Genomic DNA, 23,801 nt, shown 5'->3' on the forward strand with positions numbered 1-23,801 from the left:
AACTAGCCAGCCAGAGCCCCACCACCCCGCCCAGTGTGGCCAGTCTTGATGCTGGAGGAAGATCAACTTTCTACTTCAGCATACACTGGAAGGAAAACAATTCCTTTCTTACTCCTGCAATTGCTTGCCTAAGACCCTGATGAAGGAGCTTGTAGGAAGATAAGCAAAATGTTGGAAGTGAGCCCCAGGGCTGCTGAGTCCTGCCCCCAGGGAAGAAAGAAGGGAATCATCATGGGGACCTCGCTTGCCTCCCTAATGCAGAAATACATGAGACTATGCCCTGTCCTCAGTGAGCCACTCAGGCTGACTCAGTTGCTTGGGGGCCAGTGCTAATGTCACACCATGCAGGCTCTCTCAGCTTGATCCCAGCCCTCAGGTGCTCACTTTTTCTGCTACCAGCAGGCAGGCAAGTGAGGCTAGCATTCCAACTCCCAAAAGGAAGCAATCTGTTTAACTAGCTGATACAGATCTACTTAACTAGCTCCCAGCCTTCTGAAGAAAGAAGGAAAGAATCATGGTAATTTGTAGCCAATATATTTGGATACAAAGCATTCTCTCTGGACTGTGGCTACAGAATTAAATGAGTATATTTTCTCTTGCATTGCATTGCATTATGGCAAGTGAGAGACTGGGCAGCTTAGGCAGAGTCTCACACCAGCAAACAGAGAGGTGCTAAGTCAATTCACTTAAAATCTCTGCCCGTATGTACAATGGATATAACAATCCTTCTTTTTCTGTCTTTTGCCTGAGAGTCTGAGGTCTTTGGGACAGTGACATTATGTCTGTACAGCACCTACCAAAATGGGGTCCTGTTACTTCTATAATAACAACAGTCCAGCTGTAGCATGTCTGACCCAGAATAACCAGGCACAGCTTACTAGAGAGCAACTGGAATATTGGATGGAATGCAGAGCACAGAGGCAGGATTATGAACGGAATTCAGCAACGGCAAATGAAGTGAGTTTGATGGGGTTGTGCAAAAGTCTGTTCAGGAAGTGCTGGGAGCACTGTTCTTTGAGACATTTCAAATCAGACTGGAGAGCACTAGAAAACCGTCTATGAGGAAGAACTCTGACTTGCCCCAGGTAGCTAGACTGCAGTGGACAGGAGCCTTTCATCATTCAGCTGCACCTCTGATTCCCGGTAGCCAGACCAGGGACAGGAAACCTACCTCAAGCCCTGCATCCGTGATGGTCGATCTCTTAAGGCTCATAGACTTCACCCCTTTCTTGGACAGGGGGTAATTGTCAATGAACTCACAAATGTCCAGGTCTGAGACCCCCACCAGGCAGAAGCTGTCAAAGCCACGGATGGCAAAGCCTTGTAGGTTAACAAACTCCTTCTCACCACTAGCCAGAGTGTTGTAGAGCTCTTTGGTGTGCAGCACTGGTGTCAAGCCTACCCAGAACTTGGACTGATACAGGACCCGTCGCCACACCTTACATACTTGGGCCAGGACACATTTCTCACAGGCTGAAAAGTACCAGAACAAGCGATTGAGGATCTTCTCATCCACAGCCAGTTGCCTTTCCGTAAGGGATCCAGGGAGCGTCTCTGGGGAGGGGTGCTCATTTGTCGGGGAGGCCTCACTCAAGGTCAGTCCCACCATGGAGGTGCCAGAAGGGGATGGCACCCCAGCCAGAGTTGCCAAGGACAGTGGTGATGCCAGACTGGTTATGGGCAGGTCACTGTGATTGGATAAGGCTGGGCTGATGATGGCAGGCACAGAAGAAGGCTGGCAGAGCCGGTTTTTCACTGCTGGTGTCCCTTTGGTGATGCTGGCAGAGCCAAGTCCATTGGGCTGGGTAGGGATCTTCACCAGTCCATTCCGGGGTAAACATGGGGGCTTGATGTCACCGGTACTGTGGTTCGACATCTTCTACAGTCTCTCTGGAACACAATGCAGAGAGGTTAGGGGGCAATTCTCTCTCCTGGTGCCTGCCTGGAGACCTGCTAGAACAGGGAGATACCTGCAACGTACATGGAGACCCAGGCAAAGCTGAGATGCCAGGCCAACTGTCTAGAAGAGCTTTAAGAATCTCACTTTGTCCTGCCCCCTGCCTATGTGTGTTACATCACCAGATTCCCACTGACCATGGCCTTAACTGATCCATCTGGTCTGACATAACCAGGGGGCAGAGTCAGTCAGTGGACTGGCCCCTCAAGGACAGCTGGGCTATTAATGCTCCAGGACTGCAGCTACCTTGCTGAAGCTCTTAGTTTAAAACAAGGGCTGAATATGCAACTGATGCTCCAGGGAGGAGGATATTGTAGGTAAAAGCTATAGCTGAGAGCCTAGAATATGGGGGGACAGTCCTGCCCTGATTCACACATTGCGCGACTTATCTTAGCTATCCTATGGCTCCCATCTCAGTGGGCTCGAAGCACTGATTTGAATTTCATTCACATTGCAGAGGGTGCAGATCAGGGCAGCACATGAGTCCATGTACCTGAGAGTGATCTAGATCAACAGCTTGCCTTCCACAGCTGAGAGAGAAATGTGATCTAGAGGTCTGAGCACATTCCTAGAACCACTGAGGCCCAATCCCAACACTTCACTGTGGTCTTGAGCAAGTCTGTTCTCTGCCTCAGTTTCCCCCTGTAAAACTGAAATAACTAGAACGTCCCACTTCACTGATGGAAATATACAACAGATAACTTATCCGACTGTTCCTCTTTCATAGTAATAACATGTATGTTTCATTTTCACAGCACTTATAAGACCCATGACCCACCCAGAGAGCAGTGTTCCCTCAAAGCTGGGTGGCAGCACAGCTTCACAAGTGATTAATCAGTCTCACCCAGTCAGTCAACTCCTTGCACAGAGCCCTGAACCTTTGACTGGGCAAAGCTGATTAATCACCTGTGAAGTTGTGCTGCCATGCAGCTTAGAGGGAACACTACCAGAGGGGTACAGGTGTGTTGTTATCTCCATTTCTCAGAAGGGGGAAACTAAGGCAGAAAGCTGAATGTCAGGTTTAGAACGCGGATTTTTTAGGACCTATGCACATCTGGGACTGATAAGTGGACAATTTACAGTCAATTGAATTCAAAGGTGCTCTGACAATTCACACCATTCCCTGATTTGCCTCCACAGTGCTAGAGTGCTAACGTTCCAGCTGCACTACATCAAATAACACTGAGTTTCTGTAGGTGGTCATTTGCCCACCACCTTCCACAAAGCTAAGTAGTTCCTAGACTGCTGAAAAGGAAATTCTGCAAATGAGCTAAGATCTGTATCTTTAGAGGGTAAAGGGGACGCTGACCTTACATAAACTTATGTAGCCAAGTTAGTCTGTACAGGATAAACTTAAAAAACAACAAATGGACTGGTAGCACTTTACAGACTAACAAAACATGTAGATGGTGTCATGAGCTTTCATGGGCACAGCCCACTTCTTCAGATGACTAGTGCCCACGAAAGCTCATGATACCGTCTAAATGTTTTGTTAGTCTATAAAGTGCTACCAGACCATATGTTGTTGTTAAAGTTTAACTTACATAAACTATCATTCATTGCAGGAGGCCCATCCATCAAGAAGGAATCTTTTCCTGCTGTCCCTTTCCAGCCACATCCGTCACTTGACCCATCAGCCCTGAAAAGCAAGCCATTACATTGTCACCAACAAAAGGAAATGGGCTTCCACCATGACTTGTATGGTGCAAGATCTCCTGGGAGGATACCTGATTCCTTGTTCTGTTTCCACAGATGGTGCGGGAATGTAGAACCATCCCACCCATAGGAAGGTTCAGGAAAGCTTCCCCAAGCCTCATGCTTTGGGGGGGGACCTGCAGTGGCTGCCTCAACTGTCCTATGGATGGGACCTGTGGGGTCACAACAGCCTGGAGGATTATGTGAGGGGCCTGGCATGGTGTAGCAACAGGGGTTGGGGTCCCTGCACTCATTAAAGTAACAGGAGCTGGTTGACACAGCAGCTTGCTCTGTCCCGCCCTTCCCCTCTCCCATCTCACTGTGCTCTGCTTCATGGCAGTGTGAGGAAGTGAAGAGCCCCTGCCCTGACACGCTCTGATCCCCCGAACAATGCAGGACTCAGGGGAGCAGGCTGGGCTGGGGCTGAGGCTCTCTGCTTCTTGCCTCTAAGGTGAAGTGGAGCATAGTGAGCTGGGAAATGGGTGGGAGAGTGGAGCAGGCTGGTATGTCATTCTGGTTTCCACTGCCATGCTAAGTGTGTGTGTGTGTGGGGGGGGGGTCCAACCCCTTCAGCCACCCCGCACCAGGTCCCCCCAGTAATTCCCCAGGTCACATAGCTTATGAATAGGTCAATGGAGGGATGATAGGAGTTACTATAGAGAGCTTTCTGGGTGTCTGGCTGGTGAGTCTTGCCCACATACTCAGGGTTTAGCTGATCGCCATATTTGGGGTCGGGAAGGAATTTTCGTCCAGGGTAGATTGGCAGAGGCCCTGGAGGTTTTTCCCTTCCTCTGTAGCATGGGGTACAGATCACAGCTGGAGGATTCTCTGCATCTTGGGGCCTTCAAAGTATTTGAAGGCTTCAATATCTGAGACATAGGTGAGAGGATTATTCTAGGAGGGGGTGGGTGAGATTCTGTGGCCTGCACTGTGTAGGGGTCAGACTAGATGATCAGAATGGTCCCTTCTGACCTTAAAGTCTATGAGCTTGGGGGAAGGGACTTCTGGGAAGGGGCACAATGGAGACACGAGAGGGCAGAGCAAGCTGGGGCGTGGGAGAGGGTGGCATGGGGGTGGGGTAGGGGCGGGAAAAGATGTGGTGGGGGCAGGGTCTGGAGAGAGCTGCCCAGACTCTGTGCCTGAGGCAGGGGAGTTGACCTGGTCTCATGCCCCTTTCGGGACAACCCAGGGAAAAAGGGACAATCTGTTTAGCAGACAAGCAATGTTTATCCCAGCATGTGCCACTAGAGGCTGCCATTCTATTTTGTTTATAAATAGACCAGTGCATTTCAAAAGGCAAGGATGAGACAATAACATCTACATCTCTGTGTGCGCGCATGCGTGTAGTAGAAGGGAAGAGAGCAAGAGGGTGTGGATGACAATGGAGCTCCGAAAGGCCTTTCTCTTTCACTGGCTCTCTGACTCAGTACTCATATGGTCCTCCTCACTGTGTTATCTGCAACTGGTGCACTGAAAATGCACCATTTCTTTTACTGGCAAAAGCAATGATAATTAAATGACTGCTTGCCATACTATCGTCAACTTACTTAGATGAGTCCACAGGGCTCTGTGGCCAGGCACCACCACCATCACCAAGACACAACAAGGTGTAAGGCTGGGGACAGAGCGAGTACTCCCTTATCCACTTTCATGCAACCTCACTGATGAGCACCTCATACTGAATGAGGCTGTTGATATAATAGGAATCACAGAACCTTGGTGAACTGAGTTATACCAAGGTACAAAATATATCAGAAGGACAGAACAGGTTGTGCTGTGGGTGAGTGGCACGCTATGTGAAAGAAAGCATAGAATCAAATGAAGTAAAAACTCTTAAATGAACCAAACTGTACCATAGAATATCTATGAATAGTAATTCCATGCTCTAATAATAAGAATATAGATGTAGAGATATATTACTGACCTCCTGACAAGGATTGTGATAGTAACTGTGAAATGCCCCAGTGAGATTAGAGAGGCTATGAAAATAACAAACTCAGTAATAATGGGGGATTTCAACAACACCCATATTGACAGGGTACATGTCATCTCAGGGTGAGATGAAGAGATAAAGTTTCTTAACACTTAAATGACTGCTTCTTGGAGCAGCAAGTCTTAGAACCCACAAGAGGAGAGGCAACTCTTGATTTAGTCCTAAGTGGAGGCAGGATCTGGTCTAAGAGGTGAATATAGCTGGACCATTTAGTAATAATTACCATAATATAATTAGAATCATAGAATCCTAGGACTGGAAGGGACCTCGAGAGGTCATTGAGTCCAGTCCCCTGCCCCCATGGCAGGAACAAATACTGTCTAGACCATCCCTGACAGACATTTATCTAACCTACTCTTAAATATCTCCAGAGATGGGGATTCCACAACCTCCCTGGGCAATTTATTCCAGTGTTTGACTACCCTGACAGTTAGGAACTTTTTCCTAATGTCCAACCTAAACCTCCCTTGCTGCAGTTTAAGCCCATTGCTTCTTGTTCTATCCTCAGAGCCCAAGATGAACACGTTTTCTCCCTCCTCTTTATGACACCCTTTTAGATACCTGAAAACGGCTATCATGTCCCCCCTCAATCTTCTCTTTTCTAAACTAAACAAACCCAATTATTTTAGCCTTCCTTCATAGGTCATGTTCTCTAGACCTTTAATCATTCTTGTTGCTCTTCTCTGGACTCTCTCCAACTTCTCCACATCTTTCTTGAAATGCGGTGCCCAGAACTGGACACAGTACTCCAACTGAGGCCTAACCAGCGCAGAGTAGAATGGAAAAATGACTTCTCTGTCTTGCTCACTACACACCTGTTAATGTTAATTAGATTCAACATCCTTGTGGTGGGGAAAACACCAAAGCAGCCTAACACTGTAGCATTTAATTTCAGAAACGGGAACTACACAAAAAAGAAAAAGTTAGTAAAACAGAAATTAAAAGGCACAGTGCCAAAAGTGAAACCCCCGAAAGCTGCACGGAAACTTTTCAAAAACACTATAATAGAGGCTCAACTTAAATATATGCTCCAAATTAAAAAACAGTAAGAGAACCAAAAAAGTACCACTATGACTAAACAACAAAGTAAAGTAAATAGACAGAGGCATTGTTTACAAAGTGGAAGTTAAATCCTAGTGTGGAAAGTAGGAAGAATATAAATTCTGGCAAATAAAGTGCACAAATATAATTAGGAAGGCCAAAAAGAATGTGAAGAACAGCTAGCCAAAAAGTAATAGCAAATGTTTAAGTACATTAGAAGCAGAAAGCCTGCTAAACAATCAGTGGGGCCACTGGACAATCGAGATGCTAAAGGAGCACTCAAGGATTATAAGGCCATTGCAGAAAAACTAAATGAATTCTTTGCATTGATCATTGTAGCTGAGCATGTGACAGAGATTCCCAAACCTGAACCATTCTTTTTAGGTGACAAATTTGAGGAACTGTATTAGGGTTGTTAAATAGCAGTTAATAGGCTAATTGAATAGTTGATGGAATTTCCATCAACTATTTGATTAATTTATAAGGGGGTTAGCTCCTGGGGGCCACACATACTGGGATTACTACATTTAAAAAGCAGATTAAATGTAGTAAGAGCCACTGTGCCTCTGCCTCCCCTGCCCCCCACCACGGAGATGGTGCTGAGGGGAGCCAGCTCCCCCCCACTACCGGTTCCTGCTCTCTCCCCCCACTGCCTCTGATACAGAGGCAGTAAGGGGTGGGGATAGCAAGTTGTCGAGTAGTGACTCAACTACCCAATAAACCTAGGTTATCAGGTAGGCGACTACTCTCAATTAATCATTTACATCCCTAAACTTCTTTGTTTCGGTCTTCACCGAGAAGTCTGGAGGTGTGCCTAACGTAGTGAATACAAGCAGAGAGAGGGGAAGTTTAGAAGATAGGATACACAAAGAACAAGTTAAAAATCACTTAGGAAAGTTAGATGTCAGCAAGTCACCAGGTCCTGATGAGATGCATCCCAGGATACCTCCTCTATCAGCTCCTTGAGTATCTGAGCCTTTAGCTATGATCTTTGAAAAATCATGGCAGACAGGGGAGATTCCAGAAGACTGGAAAAGGGCAAATATTGTGCCCATCTATAAAAAGGGGAATAAGAACAACCCAGGAAACTACAGACCGGTCAGTTTAACGTCTGTCCCAGGGAAGATAATGGAGCAGGTAATTAAGGAAATCATATGCAAACACTTGGAAGGTAATAAAGTGATAGGGAATAGCCAGCATGGGTTTGTGAAGAACAAGTCATGCCAAACTAATCTGATAGCTTTCTTTGATAGGATAACGAGCCTTGTAGATAAGGGAGAAGCGGTGGATGTCATATACCTAGACTTTAGTAAGGCATTTGATACGGTCTCGCATGATATTCTTATTGATAAACTAGGCAAATATAACTTAGATAGGGCCACGATAAGGTGCGTGCATAATTGGCTGGATAACCGTAGTCAGAGAGTTGTTGTTAACGGTTCTAAATCCTGCTGGAAAGGGATAACAAGTGGAGTTCCGCAAGGGTCTGTTTTGGGACCCGTACTGTTCAATATCTTCATCAATGATGTAGATATTGGGATAGAGAGTACGCTTATTAAGTTTGCAGATGATACCAAACTGGGTGGGGTTGCGACTTCTTTGGAGGATAGGGACATAATTCAAAATGACCTTAGCAAGTTAGAGAAATGGTCAGAGGTAAACAGGATGAGGTTTAATAAAGAGAAATGCAAAGTGCTCCACTTAGGAAGGAACAATCAGTTCCATACATACAAGATGGGAAGCGACTGTCTAGGAAGGAGCATGGCGGAAAGGGATCTAGGGGTCATAGTGGACCACAAGTTGAATATGAGTCAACAGTGTGATGCTGTTGCAAAAAAAGCAAATATGATTCTAGGTTGTATCAACAGGTGTGTTGTAAGCAAAACTCGTGAAGTCATTCTGCCGCTCTACTCTGCACTAGTTAGGCCTCAGCTGGAGTACTGTGTCCAGTTCTGGGCGCCACATTTCAAGAAAGATGTGGAGAAATTGGAAAGGGTACAGAGAAGAGCGACAAGAATGATTAAAGGTTTAGAGAACATGACCTATGAAGCCAGGCTTCATGAACTGGGCTTGTTTAGTTTGGAAAAAAGAAGATTAAGGGGGGACATGATAGCGGTTTTCAAATATCTAAAAGGGTGTCACAAGGAGGAAGGAGAAAATTTGTTCCTCTTGGTTTCTGAGGACAGGACAAGGAGTAATGGGCTTAAAGTGCAGCAGGGGAGGTTTAGATTGGACATTAGGAAAAAATTCCTAACTGTCAGGGTGGTCAAATATTGGAATAAATTGCCAAGGGAGGTGGTGGAATCTCCCTCTCTGGAGATATTTAAGAACAGGTTAGATAGACATCTGTCAGGGATGGTGTAGACGGAGCTTGATCCTGCCTTGAAGGCGGGGGGCTGGACTCAATGACCTCTCGAGGTCCCTTCCAGTCCTATTATTCTATGATTCTATGATTCTACACTGTATTGCCCTGCCCACAGCACTGCCTGGCACCTTAGCCACACAATCCCCATTACAGTAATTTTTAAACAAAATGACTATTTATTCATTTGTAAAGCATATAGGATGATTGATATGCAGAATAACACTTTGCAAATCTTACAAGCAGCCAACTCTGGGCTTCACTGCCATTTTTAGCCACCCCCAACAAGCAGGCATGAGTCTCCAGGGTGCTAGGAGCCAATCCCCGGAATGGATTTCTTAAAATGTGTAAGTAGGGAAAAGTTTAGATAGTCCATCAAGTTTTATTGTTTACCTTGTTTGGGGGTTCGGAAATCATTTCTGAGCTGGTTAATTGTTTTTCTCTTTGTAACTAAGGATTACAACCCAGGGATTTCCCCTGAGTCTATTTCACGCCATGGCTTTTTAACACCCAGTCATTTACTATGCTTGCAACAGTAGTTTTGTTTTGTTTAACCAGTATTGGTTGATTGCAGTTTCTTTAAGCCTATGTGCCTAAATCGTCCAGGAGGAACAGAGACCATTGTTCTCTGCGGATTCCCTCTGTTCTCCTGTCAGGGGGTACACCCCTGACGGGAGCTGCTGACCCCCTTATACTGACCCTTGTCTCAGTCCGGGCCGATACCGCACCCCAAAGTCCCCCAAAGTCCAGGCCCCTCTATCAGGGGACATACGGTATCAATGTCTCAACACAAAGTCCAGGCCCCTCTATCAGGGGATATACGGTATCAATGTCTCAACACAAAGTCCAGGCCCCTCTATCAGGGGATATACGGTATCAAAGGCATAGTCCCTCTGAGGAGCCTCTCCTGGCCCCAGGCCTGGTTATCCAGGGGGGGGCCTGCGTAGTAGGGGGACCCGGGCCCTCCCTCTCCACCGGGTCCCAGCCCAGGGCCCTTTAGGCAGGGTCTGTGGCTCCTGCCGGCTCAGCGGGGAATCCGGCTGATACACGCCGAGCCAAACTTTGTATCCCCTGCCCTGGGCTGCTTCCTACCACGCCCCGGTTCCCCTGGGGCCCATTGGCCTCTGAGGCAGTACCTGCCGGGGTTGTGGGTACGCTCCGGTCTCCTGAGGTCGGGGTCCGCTTCCTTGGTGTCGGGGTCCAGCACTGGCAGCGGCTCTGGTCCCAGCGGCTGCAAAAACACTGGCCTGGCCTGGTCTCCTCCCTCACCCAGCTGTTTGTTTGCCTGCTGGGCTCCCTCTGCCTTTATACCTGGCCTCTGCTGGGAGCATGCCCGGCAGGGCCGGAAGGGCGGGGCCCTCTCCGCCAGCTGGGCCTGGGCTACTCCCGGCCCTGCAGTGCGGGGCCTGTTCGCCCCGTCACACGCCTTCCCCCTTAAGGGGTTGATTATGGTCTGATTTGATTTGGTTTCCTCTTCCCCTACCCGGGAAAAAAAATCTGCATTCAGGGGTGTCCTACCTGGATGGTGAGCCACTTCGAAGTCGTATGGCTGCAGCGATAAGTACCACCGCATTATCCGGGGGTTGCTGTCTTTCATGCTGTGCAGCCATCGTAACGGGGCGTAGTCCGTTATCAGTTGGAAGTGGCCACCCAATAGGTAGTACCGGAGGGCATCTACGGCCCATTTCACGGCCAGCGCTTCCTTTTCGATCGTGGAGTACTTCTGCTCCCTTGGGAAAAGTTTCCGGCTCATATATAGTACCGGGTGTTCTTCCCCCTCTATTTCTTGGGCTAGTACGGCCCCTAGTCCTCTCTCGGAGGCGACTGTTTGAAGGATAAAGCTTTTCGAAAAGTCCGGGGGAAACAGCACGGGTGCTTCTGTCAACCTCCCTTTCAGTGTTCGGAAAGCTTGCTCGCACTCCTGTGACCACTGTACCTTTGTTGGCATGGAATTCCTTGTTAGATCTGATAGTGGCACCGCCAGAGCTGAAAAGTCTGGCACGAATCGGCGATAATAGCCCGCTAGTCCCAGGAATTGACGAATCTGTCGCTTTGTCGTTGGTCTTTTCCACTCCTGGAGGGCTTGTACCTTGTCAATCAAGGGTCTCAACGTCCCTCTTCCCATGATGTACCCCAGGTAGGTCACCTCTCTCCGCCCCAAGTGGCACTTTCCTGGGTTTGCTGTGAGGTTTGCCTCCGCCAGGGTCTTTAGTACCGCTTCCAGGTGTTGTAGGTGCTCCTGCCACGTGTGGCTGTAGACCACTATATCGTCTATGTAGGCTGTGGCGGATAGCTGGTGGGGGCGCAACAGGTGGTCCACTAGGCGTTGGAAGGTGGCGGCTGCTCCGTGCAGGCCGAAGGGCATAGTAACAAATTGGTATAGCCCAAAGAGGGTTGGAAACGCTGTCTTCTCTTTGGAAGCCGGGGTCAACGGGATCTGCCAGTACCCCTTAGTTAAGTCCAGCGTGGAGAGGTACCGAGCTTTCCCCAGCCTCTCCAGTAACTCGTCCACGCGTGGCATGGGGTAAGCGTCAAACCGCGACACAGCATTGACCTTCCTAAAGTCAATACAAAAACGCAGGGATCCGTCTGGTTTCGGGACCAGCACTATGGGGCTGCGCCACTCGTTACGTGACTCCTCGATGACCCCCATCTCCAGCATGCCCTGGAGTTCCTTCTGCACAGGATTCCACATTTTCCTGGGTAGTGGTCATAACGGGTTCCGAACTTTATGGCCGGATATAGTGCTTATGTGATGACTCATCATGTTCGTGCGACCTGGCTGGCTGGATAGGACATGGGTGTACTTCTGGACTAACCCGAACAGTTCCTCTTTTTGGGCTGGGGTCAGTTCCTCTCCCATGGTTACTGGCTGGTCCGTGCCTAGCTCCGCAGCCACCGGTCCCAGGTCATCCTTCGGTGGGCAGGGATCAATCAAGAGTCCTTCCTGTGGTCTCCATTTTTTTAGCAGATTCACGTGATAAACCTGCAGGCCTTTCTTCCTCCCCGACAGTCTCACCTCATAATATACGGGCTCCACTTTGCGCACCACTTCGAAGGGGCCTTGCCATTTGGCGAGTAACTTCGACTCGTGGGATGGTAACAGCAGGAGCACCCTCTCCCCGGGCTCAAACGTCCGCAGTCTTGTCCCTCGGTTGTAGTACCGAGCTTGGGTCTCCTGCGCCTGCAAAAGATTGGTTTGTGCAAACTCTCCTAATCTCTGGAGTCGTTCCCTGAGCTGTAACACGTAGGGGACGGTGCCCAACACTCGGGATTCTTGCGCCTCCCAATCTTCCCTCAGGAGGTCGAGTATTCCCCGGGGTTGCCGCCCGTAAAGGAGCTCAAAGGGAGAGAAGCCCGTTGAGGCTTGCGGCACTTCTCGCACGGCGAAGAGTAAGGCCGGGAGAACTTTGTCCCAGCCCCGGGGGTCTTCCTCCACAAACTTACGAAGCATTGACTTCAATGTCTGATTGAATCGCTCCACCAAGCCATCAGTTTGTGGGTGATACACAGTTGTTCACAGGGCTCGGATATTTAACAGGCGGCATAGCTCTGCCATTAATTTCGATGTTACATTTGTGCCCTGGTCCGTCAATATCTCTTTTGGTATCCCTACTCTGGAAAACACCTTAAGAAGTTCTGCCGCTATAGTAGCGGCCGTCGTATTTCTCAGTGGCATGGCCTCGGGGTACCGGGTCGTATAATCCACTATTACCAAGATGTACTGGCACCCCGAGCTAGCTTTCTCGAGGGGCCCCACCAGGTCCAACCCAATGCGTTCAAAGGGGGTGCCTACTACCGGCAGGGACACCAGGGGGGCTTTAGGGACCCCCTTCAGGTTGGTGTGCTGACATTCGGGGCAGGATTCGCAGAACTCGCGCACCTCCCGATGGATCCCCGGCCAGAAAAACCTCTCCTCCCTCACCCAGCTGTTTGTTTGCCTGCTGGGCTCCCTCTGCCTTTATACCTGGCCTCTGCTGGGAGCATGCCCGGCAGGGCCCTCTCCGCCAGCTGGGCCTGGGCTACTCCCGGCCCTGCAGTGCGGGGCCTGTTCGCCCCATCACATCTCCCAACTCCAAGCAAAATGGAGGTGGGGGCAAGGGAGAGAGTTTTGCCTTAGGGAGGGTATTCCCAAGTTCTCTCTTTCCTGGAAAAGGGTTTATTTTATATCTTTTACTCACTTGGATGGCAGCGAGCAAATCAGTCGGTCTTTTTGGATCTCAGGGAGACCAGACAAGTTTGTCTCTGTTTTACAAAGTTTGTTTTACTAGCCGGCTCCTCATCTCTGCACTCAGAGTGTCAGGTTGGGGAACTGAACCGTGACATCCCCTAACAAGGTGCAGGTTGCAGTCCTGCCTCCCCAGCTGGTACCCACCAGCTAGTGCAGACAAGTCATCTGCCCTTCACCTTATTGTGCTGCCCCACTTGGGAATCCAGCTTTGAGAGCAGCACAATTCTGCCCTGGATCCCTGCTTTTGTTCTCCTGCAACACAGACATTCCTACAACGAAGGAGGAAGGGATCAGCATCCAGCCCCCATCCTGCTCTCATTGAACATAGGACTTGTCAGAACAGACTGAATCAACCATCTACTGTCTCTGATAGTGGCCAACACCAGCTGACCCAGAAAGATGTGAGAATGCCCTGGATGGACAGCTATGTATTAACATGGCCAGAGGGGAATTTCCTTCCTGACACCAGGCTGCTGGCATTCTGCTTGTGCCCTGAAACACATTGATGGTTCATAGCTCATATATACTTTCATTGTGGCTAATACAACTATGAACATTTTTATGTCAATGGTTCCAGTTCTCCATCGCCCCACATCTGGGGCAGGCATTTCTATTACTGTAAGACAGGTGTAAAATGCTACCAAATTAGAAGGATAGGGCCAGCTTCTCATCTACACTAAAGTCTTGTCTACACTGCAGTCTACTAAACTGCCAGTTGCTTTTCAACTAAAGAGTAAAGGGGGGAGAGGCAGAGATAGAAATAGTGTGTGCATTGGGGACAGTGTGTGACGACATGCTGACTTTTTATGTTCAGAAAGCAGTCTAAGCAACTAATCTTGGGAAAAAGGGACTCTCCCCTCATTACCCAAGTCTACACAGCACAGCAGTTTTACATGCCCCGCCCCACCCCGCCCCACCCCAACCCCACAGCAGTAACCAACTCTGCCTGCCTATGGCTCTGTGATTCCCTCCACATTCTCCTGCAGCCTCCTCAGCAATTCTGTAAGCTCCTCAGGCTGAGGAATGTCAGCGGTTCCCAGAGCTTTAAAAGGGGAGAGGCCTGTAGCAGATTCCCTTCCTGATATCAGCCTGGGACTGGGGATTCCTCTGACCTACTATTCCGGACTCCCTTTCACACTGTGTTGCTGTAACAAACTGCAAATACACTCCTGGTCTGCACTTCCACCAGTATTCACACAGGCAGGGACACACCCAGCTGCAGTTACATGCAGGCTCTGATCATCCACTGCATGTGACCCAACCATGGAGATGCTACAGCCAAAATAACCTGGAGAGGAATATGCACCAACCACCTGAGCTAAGATTCCCACACACTTCACTCCAAACTCACTGGTTCAGATAAAGCAAAAGCAAGTTTATTAACTACATGTAACCTGCATCCAGGTGGATTAAGACTCTGGTTGCTGTGTAAGGGGGGCACAGAATCTGTTGAGTGCACCACCCAGTCTTTTTTCTCTGGATCAGTTTCAGTTATTGCAGACTGAGGATGTGGACAAGGTGCTTGGAGGAGTGCGACCAACCACGTGCTCACTTAACCCCTGCCCTTCATGGCTTATTAAATCTAGCTGGGAAGGGATAACTGGCTGGGTCCAGGGGATTATTAATGCGTCTTTTAGATCTGGTATGGTTCCTGCTGCCTTGAAAGAGGCAGTGATAAAACCATTACTCAAGAAGATCTCCCTGGATCCACATGACTTAAATAACTATCGCCCAATTGCTAATATTCCCTTCTTGGGCAAGGTACTCCATGAGCGGTGGTGCTGCAACTCCAAGCTTTCTTAGATCCATTTCAGTCTGGCTTTAGGCCTGGTTTTGGAACTGAAACAGCCTTGGTCGCCCTGGTAGACGATTTACGTCGGGAGATACAGGGGAGTGCATCCCTGTTGATTCTCTTAGACCTCTCAGCGGCTTTTGATACCATTGACCATGATATCCTTCTGGGATGCCTGGTGGAGTTGGGTATTGGAGGCACTGTTTTGCAATGGTTCCGGTCTTACCTGTCAGGACACTTTCAGAAGGTGGAGCTAGGGGGCTGCTATTCGACCCCATAGCGATTGTGCTGTGGGGTCCCGCAAGGTTCCATCTTGTCCCTTATGCTGTTTAATATCTACATGAAGCCGCTGGGAGAGGTCATAAGGAGTTTTGGAGGACAGTGCCATCAATATGCAGATGACACCCAACTCTATTTCCCTGTGACATTAGAACCAGGTGGCAGTGACTGATCTAAATCGGTGTCTGGAGGCAGTGATGGTTTGGATGAAGTCAAATAAGCTGAAGCTGAACCCAGCTAAGACTGAGGTCCTGTGGATCAGGAGGCCACCTGTTCGTGAATGTGGCATGGCACCTGTTCTAGATGGGGTTACTCTCCCCCCTGAAAGAACAGGTACACAGCTTGGGAGTCCTCCTGGACCCTTTTTTAACATTTGAAAATCAGATTTCTTCGGTGGCCAGGAGTGCCTTTGGGCAACTTCGTTTGATCCGCCAGCTGCGACCCTTCCTGAACAAGCATGACTTGGTCACAGTGATCCATGCTCTTGTTACATCGTGACTGGATTACTGTAATGCACTTTGTGGGGCTGCCTCTAAAGAGCCTTTGGAAACTTCAACTGGTCCAGAATATGGCTGCTCGAGTTTTAACTAACACTAGCTATACGGAGCACATTATGCCAGTGCTTCGGCAGCAGCATTAGCTTCCGGTATGTTTCCGGGCACAATTTAAGGTTTTAGTTATGACCTATAAAGCCTTAAATGAGTTGAGTCCAGGGTATCTGAAGGACCATATTCTCCCATATGAACCTGCCCATGGATTGAGGTCAGCTGGGGAGGCTTTGCTTCATGTTCCCCAACTTGTGGACATAAGATTAACATCTATGCGGAACAGGGCATTCTCAGATTTGCTCCCAGGCTGTGGAATTCTCTTTCTTGGGATATTCGCATGGCGCCAGCGCTAGCGTTGTTTTGGTGTCAGGCTAAAGCCACCCTTTTTACTCGTGCTTTCATTAATGTTTGAGTCTGTATGTGTGTTCCTCCTCTCTATATGTTTTTAGCTGGTTATGTCCCTCTGAGGTCTCATATTTTAAATTCTCATATTTTAAATTTTTTATATATATTTGTATTTTTGTTTGTTCTTGTAAGCCGCCTTGAATATTTTAAATAGAAAGGCAGGGTAAAAATATTTAAATACATAAATAATAAAATAAAGGTCCGCCCGCTTGTGAGCGCCCCTCTGTGGCCATGGGGTGCTGTGTAAGCTCTTTGCCTTGCTCTCCGGATCACTTCCCCTGGACACTGCCCTGTCTGGTCATCTTCAAGGTTCTGAGGCTAGTATCTGACTAGTCCTGTCCATGGTGTTATTGGTTCTTGTATTAAGCTTGTGTCCAGTATTTGGTCACTGGACCTGGGCCTTACCCAGGTCTAAGTTCAGCTCGCACTCGGTGCTGTCTGTAGTGCTGCTGGTCTCCCAGTCAGTATATAAACCTGTCTGAGCTGAGCTCCTAGCCCAGCAGCTTCTTTTATATGGGTCTGCTGGGCCCGGATTGGCTGCTGCAGAGACAGCCACTTTATCCTGCCTGGAGAGCCTCTTTTCTGTGCCTCTTGCTGGGATGGGGTGTGGCATGGCCTCTGGCCTACTGTAGGGGGCATCAGGGCTTAGTCCACCCCCATCACACTACAAAAGATAGATTTTAAGTGATTATAAATGATAGCAAACAGATCAAAGCAGATTACCAAGTAAATAAATAAAAACACAATTTAAGATTAATATACTAGATGGTTGATTCAAATCCAATCTATTGCTCATCGTAAGGCTTTGTCTACACTGGCAATTGGCATTTTTTTTAAAAAAGGTCCTGAATGACACAAGCTTTGTGGCAGCAAGGGCTAGTGTAAACAGTGCTTTGTTGGCAGGTGTGCTCTCCTTCTGACAAAGCAAACTCAGCTCATGGAAGCTTTGTCGTGCTGACAAAACAAAAAGTGCCAACAAACATTTATATAGCCTGACTTTTAGAGACATGGCCATATTGCTAAAAGCTGTATAGCATAGACTAAACCAAACTGATAATACTAAAGTTTAAGACACATGCTACAGCTGCTTTGCAGCTTGGATTCCCCAGGCCTTTCATACACACAAGAGAAATACCTTTAGAGTCATAGGACTGGAAGAGACCTCAGGAGGTCATCCCGTCAAATACCCTGCTAAAAGCAGGACCTACCCCAACTAAATCATCCCAGCCAGGAATTTGTCAAGCTGGGACTTAAAAACCCCTAGGGATGGAGATTCCACCACCTCCCTAGATAACCTATTCCAGTGCTTCACTACCCTCCTAGCGAAATAGTTTTTCCTAATATCCTATCTAGAGCTCCTCCACTGCAACATGAGACCATTGCTCCTTGTTCTGCCATCTGTCACCACTGAGAACAGCCTCTTTCCACCCTCTCTAGAACACCCCCTTCAGGTAGGTGAAGGCTGCTATCAAATCCCCCTTCACTCTTCTCTTCTGTAGACTAAATATATCCAAATCCCTCAGCCTCTGCTCAGAAGTCATGTGCTCCAGCCCCCTAATCATTTTGGTTGCCCTCCACTGGACTTTCTCCAATGTGTCCACATCCTTTCTGTAATGGAAGGCCCAAAATTGGACTCAGTACTCCAGATGTAGCCTTCCCAGTGCCACTTCCCCTGAGCTGCTGGCAACGCTCCCACTAATGAACCCCAGTATGCCATTAGCCTTCTTAGCTACAAGGGCGCTCTGCTGACTCATAGCCAGCTTAGGGATGTTAAATATCATTTAATTGAATAGTCAATTAATGTCATGAATTCTTATTGGTTACTCAACTATTCTATAGCTCCCAAGAGTAGGGCCAGCAACCAGTGTGCTCCAGTCCCACTCCTAAGGAGCCCTCTGCCACTCTGCACTGCTGCCTCAGTGTTAGAGGCAGCAGCATGGGCTGCCAGTCAGGAGCTGGTCCACAAAAAGCCAGCTCCCTGCATAGACCGGCTACCTATTGTCCCACGCTGTTGCTTCTGATACAGAGGAGCAGAGCAGGGTGGTAGCAGCCCGTCTGTGGGGGGTCTGAGCTCCTGGACCCAGCCCAAGCCAGAAACTGAGTTGGGCTGCCTGCCTACCTGGCTCCTAATACACTTAAATGCAGAGTCACAGTGGGGATAGGTCCCGAACCCAGCGCAAGCCAGGGCTGAGCCAAGCTGTCTGCCCACCTGGCTCCTAATACATTTTAAATGCAGAGTCACAGCAGGGATAGGTCCCAGACCCAGCACAAGCTGGGACTCAGCCAGCCTGCTGGCCAGCCTGCTAAAAAATTTACTGGTTTGGGGGGAGGGGAAGAAGATATGCATGTAGACTATAGCATTAACCGATAAGCTTCTGCTTGGTTAATCAAATATACTATTACATCCCTACAGCTTCTCATCCACTGTAATCTCCAGGTCCTTTTCTGCAGAACTGCTGCTTAGCCAGTCAGTCCCTGGCCTGTAGCAGTGCGTCGGATTCTTCTGTCCCAAGTGCAGGACTCTACACTTGTGCTTGTTGAACCTCATCAGATTTCTTTTGGTCCAATCCTCCAATTTGTCTTCATCACTGTGGACCCTATCCCTGCCCTCCAGCGTATCTACCTGTCCCCCTAGATTACTGTCATCTGTGAACTTGCTGAGGGTGCAATCCATAAAGATGTTGAATAAAACCTATCCCATAACCGATGCTTGGGGCACTCTTCTTGATACCGAACACCAGCCAGAAATTGAGCTGTTGATCACTACCCTTTGAGTCCAATGATCTAGCAAGTTTTCTATCCATCTTACAGTCCATTTATCCAATCTATACTTCTTTAACTTGCTGGTAAGAATACTGTTGGAAACTGTATCAAAAGCTTTGCTAAAGTCAAGGTCTATCATGTCCACTGCCTTCCCCGTATCCACATAGCCAGTTTCCTCATCACAGAAGGCAATCAAGTTGCTCAGGCATGACTTGCCCTTAGTAAATCCATATTGACTATTCCTGATCACTTCCCCCTCTTCCAAGTGCTTCAAAATGGATTCCTTGAGGACCCTTCATGACTCTTCCAGCAACTGAGGTGAGGCTGACCAGACTGTAGTTCCCCAGCACCTCCTTCTTCCCTTTTAAAAAAAACAGACTCTACATTTGCCTTTTTCCAATCTAGGACCTTCCCTCATTTCCAAAGATAATGGCCAATGGCTCTGCAATCACATCAACTAGCTCCCTTAGAACCCTCGAATGCACTAGATCCAGCTCCATGGATTTGTGTATGTTCAGCTTTTCTAAATGGTTCTTAACTTGTTCTTTTTCCACTGTGGGCTGCCCACCTCCTTCCCATATGTGCTGCCCAGTGCCTTTTCCCAATTCAGTCCCCAACTCACCTCGGGACTGGATAGCCTAATGGCCCAAATCAATGTGGAGTCATTTAAAGCAGGATTGGTAGGCCAATTAAGCCCAAATCAGTACATTAAAGCTAAATGGTTGGCCCTATAAGGCAGGGCTGGATGGTCCAATGGCCAGAGTCGGTAAATTGAAGTTAAGGCTGGCCTTTTACTGTAGTACTGGAAAGCCAACTGAGCAAAGTCACAGGGGGTGGAGGGGGTGCTGTGCCCCGGTAGAGGGGACCTGGGCCCACCCTACTCCACCAGGTCCCAGTCCAGGGCTGTGTGAGTGGCAAAACGGTCTACCACTCTCTCGGTGGGGAATCCAACCAAAACATGCTGAGTATTTCTAGGTGGAAGAGGCTGCTCCTTCACCCTTCCTGGGCCACTTCCTAGCAGATCCAACGGGTTGGTGTACCACATGGCAGCTGGGTCCTCTGGCTCCTCATGGTCCACATAACCTTGGGAATCTGCGAGGGTTGCATCCTAGCTGTTGTTGGAGCCTCCGCTGTCCTTGGCTCAGGCAGCTGGCTGCTGCTGCTCAGGAGCTACAAACAGAGGTCCTTCTCCTCCACCAGCCAGTCCAGACTGAGCCTCTCCCCAGGCTTTTATACCTGGGTTACAGCAGAGCATGCCTGGCAGGGCTGTGGGGGCAGGGGTCCTTCATCCAGGATAGCCTAGCTAAACCCTGCTTGTTCAGTGCAGGGCTGCTACACCCCGTCACACACACTCCCCCTTAAGAGGGATTCCAGGGGTGGTGTCATTGTACCGTCCTCCCTGGCCCTTGAAAAAAAAGTCTGTGTTGGCATGGGCCTTCCCTGAGCAGTGCGCCACCTGGAAAACATAAGGTTGGAGAGAGACGTACCATCGCATTACTTGGGCACTGGAGTCTTTCATGGAGTGGAGCCACTTCAGCAATGCATGGCTAGTAACCAATGTGAATTGGCTCTTTGGCTGGTAGTATCTGAGGATCTCCACAGCCCATTTCACCGCAAGAGCCTCCTTTTCTATCGTGGAGTATCGTGTCTCTCGTGGGAGCAGCTTTCGGGTGAGGTATAAAATGGAGTGCTCCTCCCCGTCCACCTCCTGGGATAAAATGGCTCCTAACCCCACCTCCAAAGCATCGGTCTGTAAAATAAACAGGCTGTTGAAATCTGGCTGGATAAGCACCGGTTCCCAGGTCAGCCGTTCCCGCAAGTTCTGGAAGGCGATTTCACAGTCCTTGGACCATTCAATGTGGTGAGACCGGGGGTCCTTTGTGAGGTCCATAAGCGGGGCAGATATAGTAGCAAAAATTGGTATAAAATGCTGGTAGTATCCCGCTAGCCCTAAGAATTGCTGCATTTGCTTCATTGTGGTGGGAGTGGGTTGTCTCACAGTGCTTGCACCTTGTCCACCAGAGGCTGGAGCTGTCCTCTCCTGATGGTGTAGCCCAGGTAGCTCACCTCTTGCTGGTCCCAGTGGCATTTGGACAGATTTGCCATAAGGCTCCCCCTCTGCCAAGGCTTGCAAAACTTGGGTCAAGTGCTGGAGGTGCTCAGCCCAACTATTGCTGTAAACCACAATGTAAACCATTGATGTAGGCAGCTGCACAGGCATTGTGTGGGCCTAGTACTTTATTCATAAGCCACTGGAATGTGGCTGCTGCCCCATTCAGGCCGAAAGGCATTGTGGTGAACTGGAATATCCCAAAGGGTGCCGGAAACACCATCTTCTCCTTTGACACTGGCATCAAGGGGATCTGCCAGTAGCCTTTGGTTAGGTCCAGTGTGGCTATGAACCTGGCATGGCCTAATTGCTCCAGGAGTTCGTCTACCAGAGGCATCAGGTAGGCATCGAACCCGGAGATGGCATTTACCTTCCTAAAGTCCACGCAGAACCTGACCATCCCATCTGGTTTGGGCACCAGTACTACTGGGCTTCTCCATTTGCTCCAGGATTCCTCCACTATACCCAGGGCAAGCATCTGGTTTAGCTCCTCCTGGATGGTGTCCCACATCTTCCTGGGGAGAGACGATGGTTATCCCTCACCTGTCCTGGGGGAGTGGCAATGTAGTGGCTCATCAGGCTTGTCTTCCCCGGCTTGAGCAACAGGACATGAGCGAAGTCACTTACTAGCTTTGGAGTTGCTTAACCTCATGAATTCTTATTGGTTAGTTGACTATTCTACTAACCCAGGCAGCCAGTGTCTGGAAGAGAAGGGTCTGAGCTCCCGGACCTGGCACGAGCCGGAACTGAACCGGGATGCCTGCTCACCTGGCTCCTAATACACTTTAAATGCAGAGTCACAGTAGGGGTAGGTCCTGGACCCTGTGCAAGCCAGGACTGAGCCAAGCTGTTGGCCAGGCTGCTAAAAAATGTACTGGCAAGGGGTGGGGGAAAATGCGTGTAGTCTATAGCATTAACCTGTAAGGTTTTGCTTATCGGTTAATTCGTTAAACAACTATACTATTACATCCCTATTCAGGGTCAAGATCTTGGCTGAAGTTGGTACGTGGGGGTGTGGAGTTTCCTTCCACTGACAACCTCAAATCTGTCTCCGTGGGATACAGCATGACCATCAGGGCCTCTTGTTCTTTCTAGGCCTTGAGGAGATTCACATAGTAAACCTGCATCTCCCTCCTCCTGCTTGGCAGCCGCACTTCATAGTCAATGGGGTCTATCTATCTCATCACCTCCAACGGCCCTTGCCACTTTGCCACTAGCTTAGACTCAGAGGAAGGGATTAGTGGCAACACCTGGTCTCCCGGTTGGAAGGCCCGGGTTCTTGTACCATGGTTAAAAATGCATAGCTTGGACTTCCTGGGCCTTTAGTAAATTCTCCTGGGCTAGGCGGCTCAACTCCTGTAGTTGGTCTCTCAGCTGTAAAATGTATTGCACGGACCCTCGAGCGTAGGTCTCTTGCTCTCAGACAAGGTCTAAAATCTCTTGGGGCTGCCTCCCGTAAAGAAATTCAAAGGGCAAGAATTCTGTGGAAGCTTGGGAAACTTCCCTCACTGCAAACATCAGGGCCAGCAGCATATTATCCCAATGCCTGGCATCCTCCTTTATGAACTTTCGCAACATCGCTTTTAAAGTATGGCTGAAATGCTCCATCAGCCCATCTGTCGGCGGATGGTAAACCAAGGTCCTGAGGGTGCAAATGTTCAATAGATGGCATAGCTCAGCCATGAGTCTTGAAGTCACATTTGTCCCTTGGTCAGTGAGAATTTCCCAGGACAGCCTGACCCAGGAAAATATTTCTAACAGCTCCTCGGCAATGGTGTGGGCAGTGGCCATTCGCAAGGGCACCGCCTCAGGATACCATGTGGCATAGTCCACTACTACTAAAATATGCTTGTGCATGGTCCTACTTCTCTCTAGTGAGCCCACCAGGTCCAGGCTGATCCACTTAAATGGGGTTCCTACTATCGGCAAGGGCACCAACGGGGCCCGAGGAATGCCTGAGGTGCTGGTCTTCTGGCACTCTGGGCATGATGCACAGAACTCCTGTACCTCATGGTGAATTCTGGGTCAGAAGAATCGTTGTGCCACTCTGAAGCATTTTCTCATGGCCCAGATGTTCTACCCAGGATACCATGTGGGCTAGATGTAATAATCCCCGGTGGAATCAGTGCGGGACTAGTAACTGGCACACATCTGCATGGTTCTGGGGATCTGGGGCCAGGCGGTAGAGAATATCTTGATGCACCTCAAAGAGTCCTTGAGGCAGATGTCAGGGCCAACCCCCTTCGGCAGGAAGTTTGGCTGCTTGCTCCCAGGCTCGACTGAGGGTCGGGTTGTTCTGCTGCTCTTCCAGAAAACTCCCATCTAGCTTCAACACGAGAGGCGGGGTTCCGCAGGGGTCCTGATAGGTGCCGGTCTAGGGGGCGTTGGGACCCACGAGGATCCTTCATCCAGCGGTTTGCCTAGCAAAGCTCTTCGGGTGAGCCTGGCCATTATTGCACCCGCCACTCAGGCACTTTCTTCCCATAGTAGGTCGACAAAGCTCAGCCAGTCTTGACCAAGGACCACTGGGTAGGGTAACTTTGTGGCCACCATGACTTGGCATCGTTCCTCCCATTGCCCGTCTTCCATCTTCATCCAGGTCATTGGGTAGAACCTCACATCACC

General features: G+C 49.1%; 1 protein-coding gene and 1 long non-coding RNA gene across 13 annotated transcripts in view; one reads left to right on the plus strand and one right to left on the minus strand.

Annotated features, from left to right (window-relative positions):
• Positions 1 to 23,801, minus strand: part of FBXL16 (F-box and leucine rich repeat protein 16) — a 282,879-nt gene that overhangs the window by 23,506 nt on the left and 235,572 nt on the right. For 6 of the 10 annotated variants that reach the window (XM_075898947.1, XM_075898946.1, XM_075898944.1 and 3 more), the window contains 2 exons: positions 3,502 to 3,596; positions 1,172 to 1,890 (listed from right to left, as the gene is read on the minus strand). In XM_075898947.1, coding sequence (XP_075755062.1) covers positions 1,172 to 1,876 — 705 coding nt within the window. In that variant the 5' untranslated portion in view covers positions 1,877 to 1,890; positions 3,502 to 3,596. Of the gene's footprint in view, positions 1 to 1,171; positions 1,891 to 3,501; positions 3,597 to 10,566; positions 14,184 to 23,801 lie in introns of those variants that run through there. The other 4 variants (XM_075898942.1, XM_075898943.1, XM_006130054.4 and 1 more) reach the window with 2 other exon arrangements.
• The window catches only part of LOC142818557 (uncharacterized), a 76,529-nt gene that overhangs the window by 4,764 nt on the left and 47,964 nt on the right, over positions 1 to 23,801 (plus strand). Inside the window, exon 3 of one of the 3 annotated variants that reach the window (XR_012896069.1) lies at positions 22,156 to 22,289. The exons of the other annotated variants lie outside the window; for them this stretch is intronic. This is a non-coding gene — a long non-coding RNA (uncharacterized LOC142818557). Of the gene's footprint in view, positions 1 to 22,155; positions 22,290 to 23,801 lie in introns of those variants that run through there. 3 annotated transcript variants of the gene reach the window in all.

This window comes from Pelodiscus sinensis, chromosome 16, assembly GCF_049634645.1.
Source record: "Pelodiscus sinensis isolate JC-2024 chromosome 16, ASM4963464v1, whole genome shotgun sequence".
Classification (NCBI taxonomy): Eukaryota; Metazoa; Chordata; order Testudines; family Trionychidae; genus Pelodiscus; species Pelodiscus sinensis.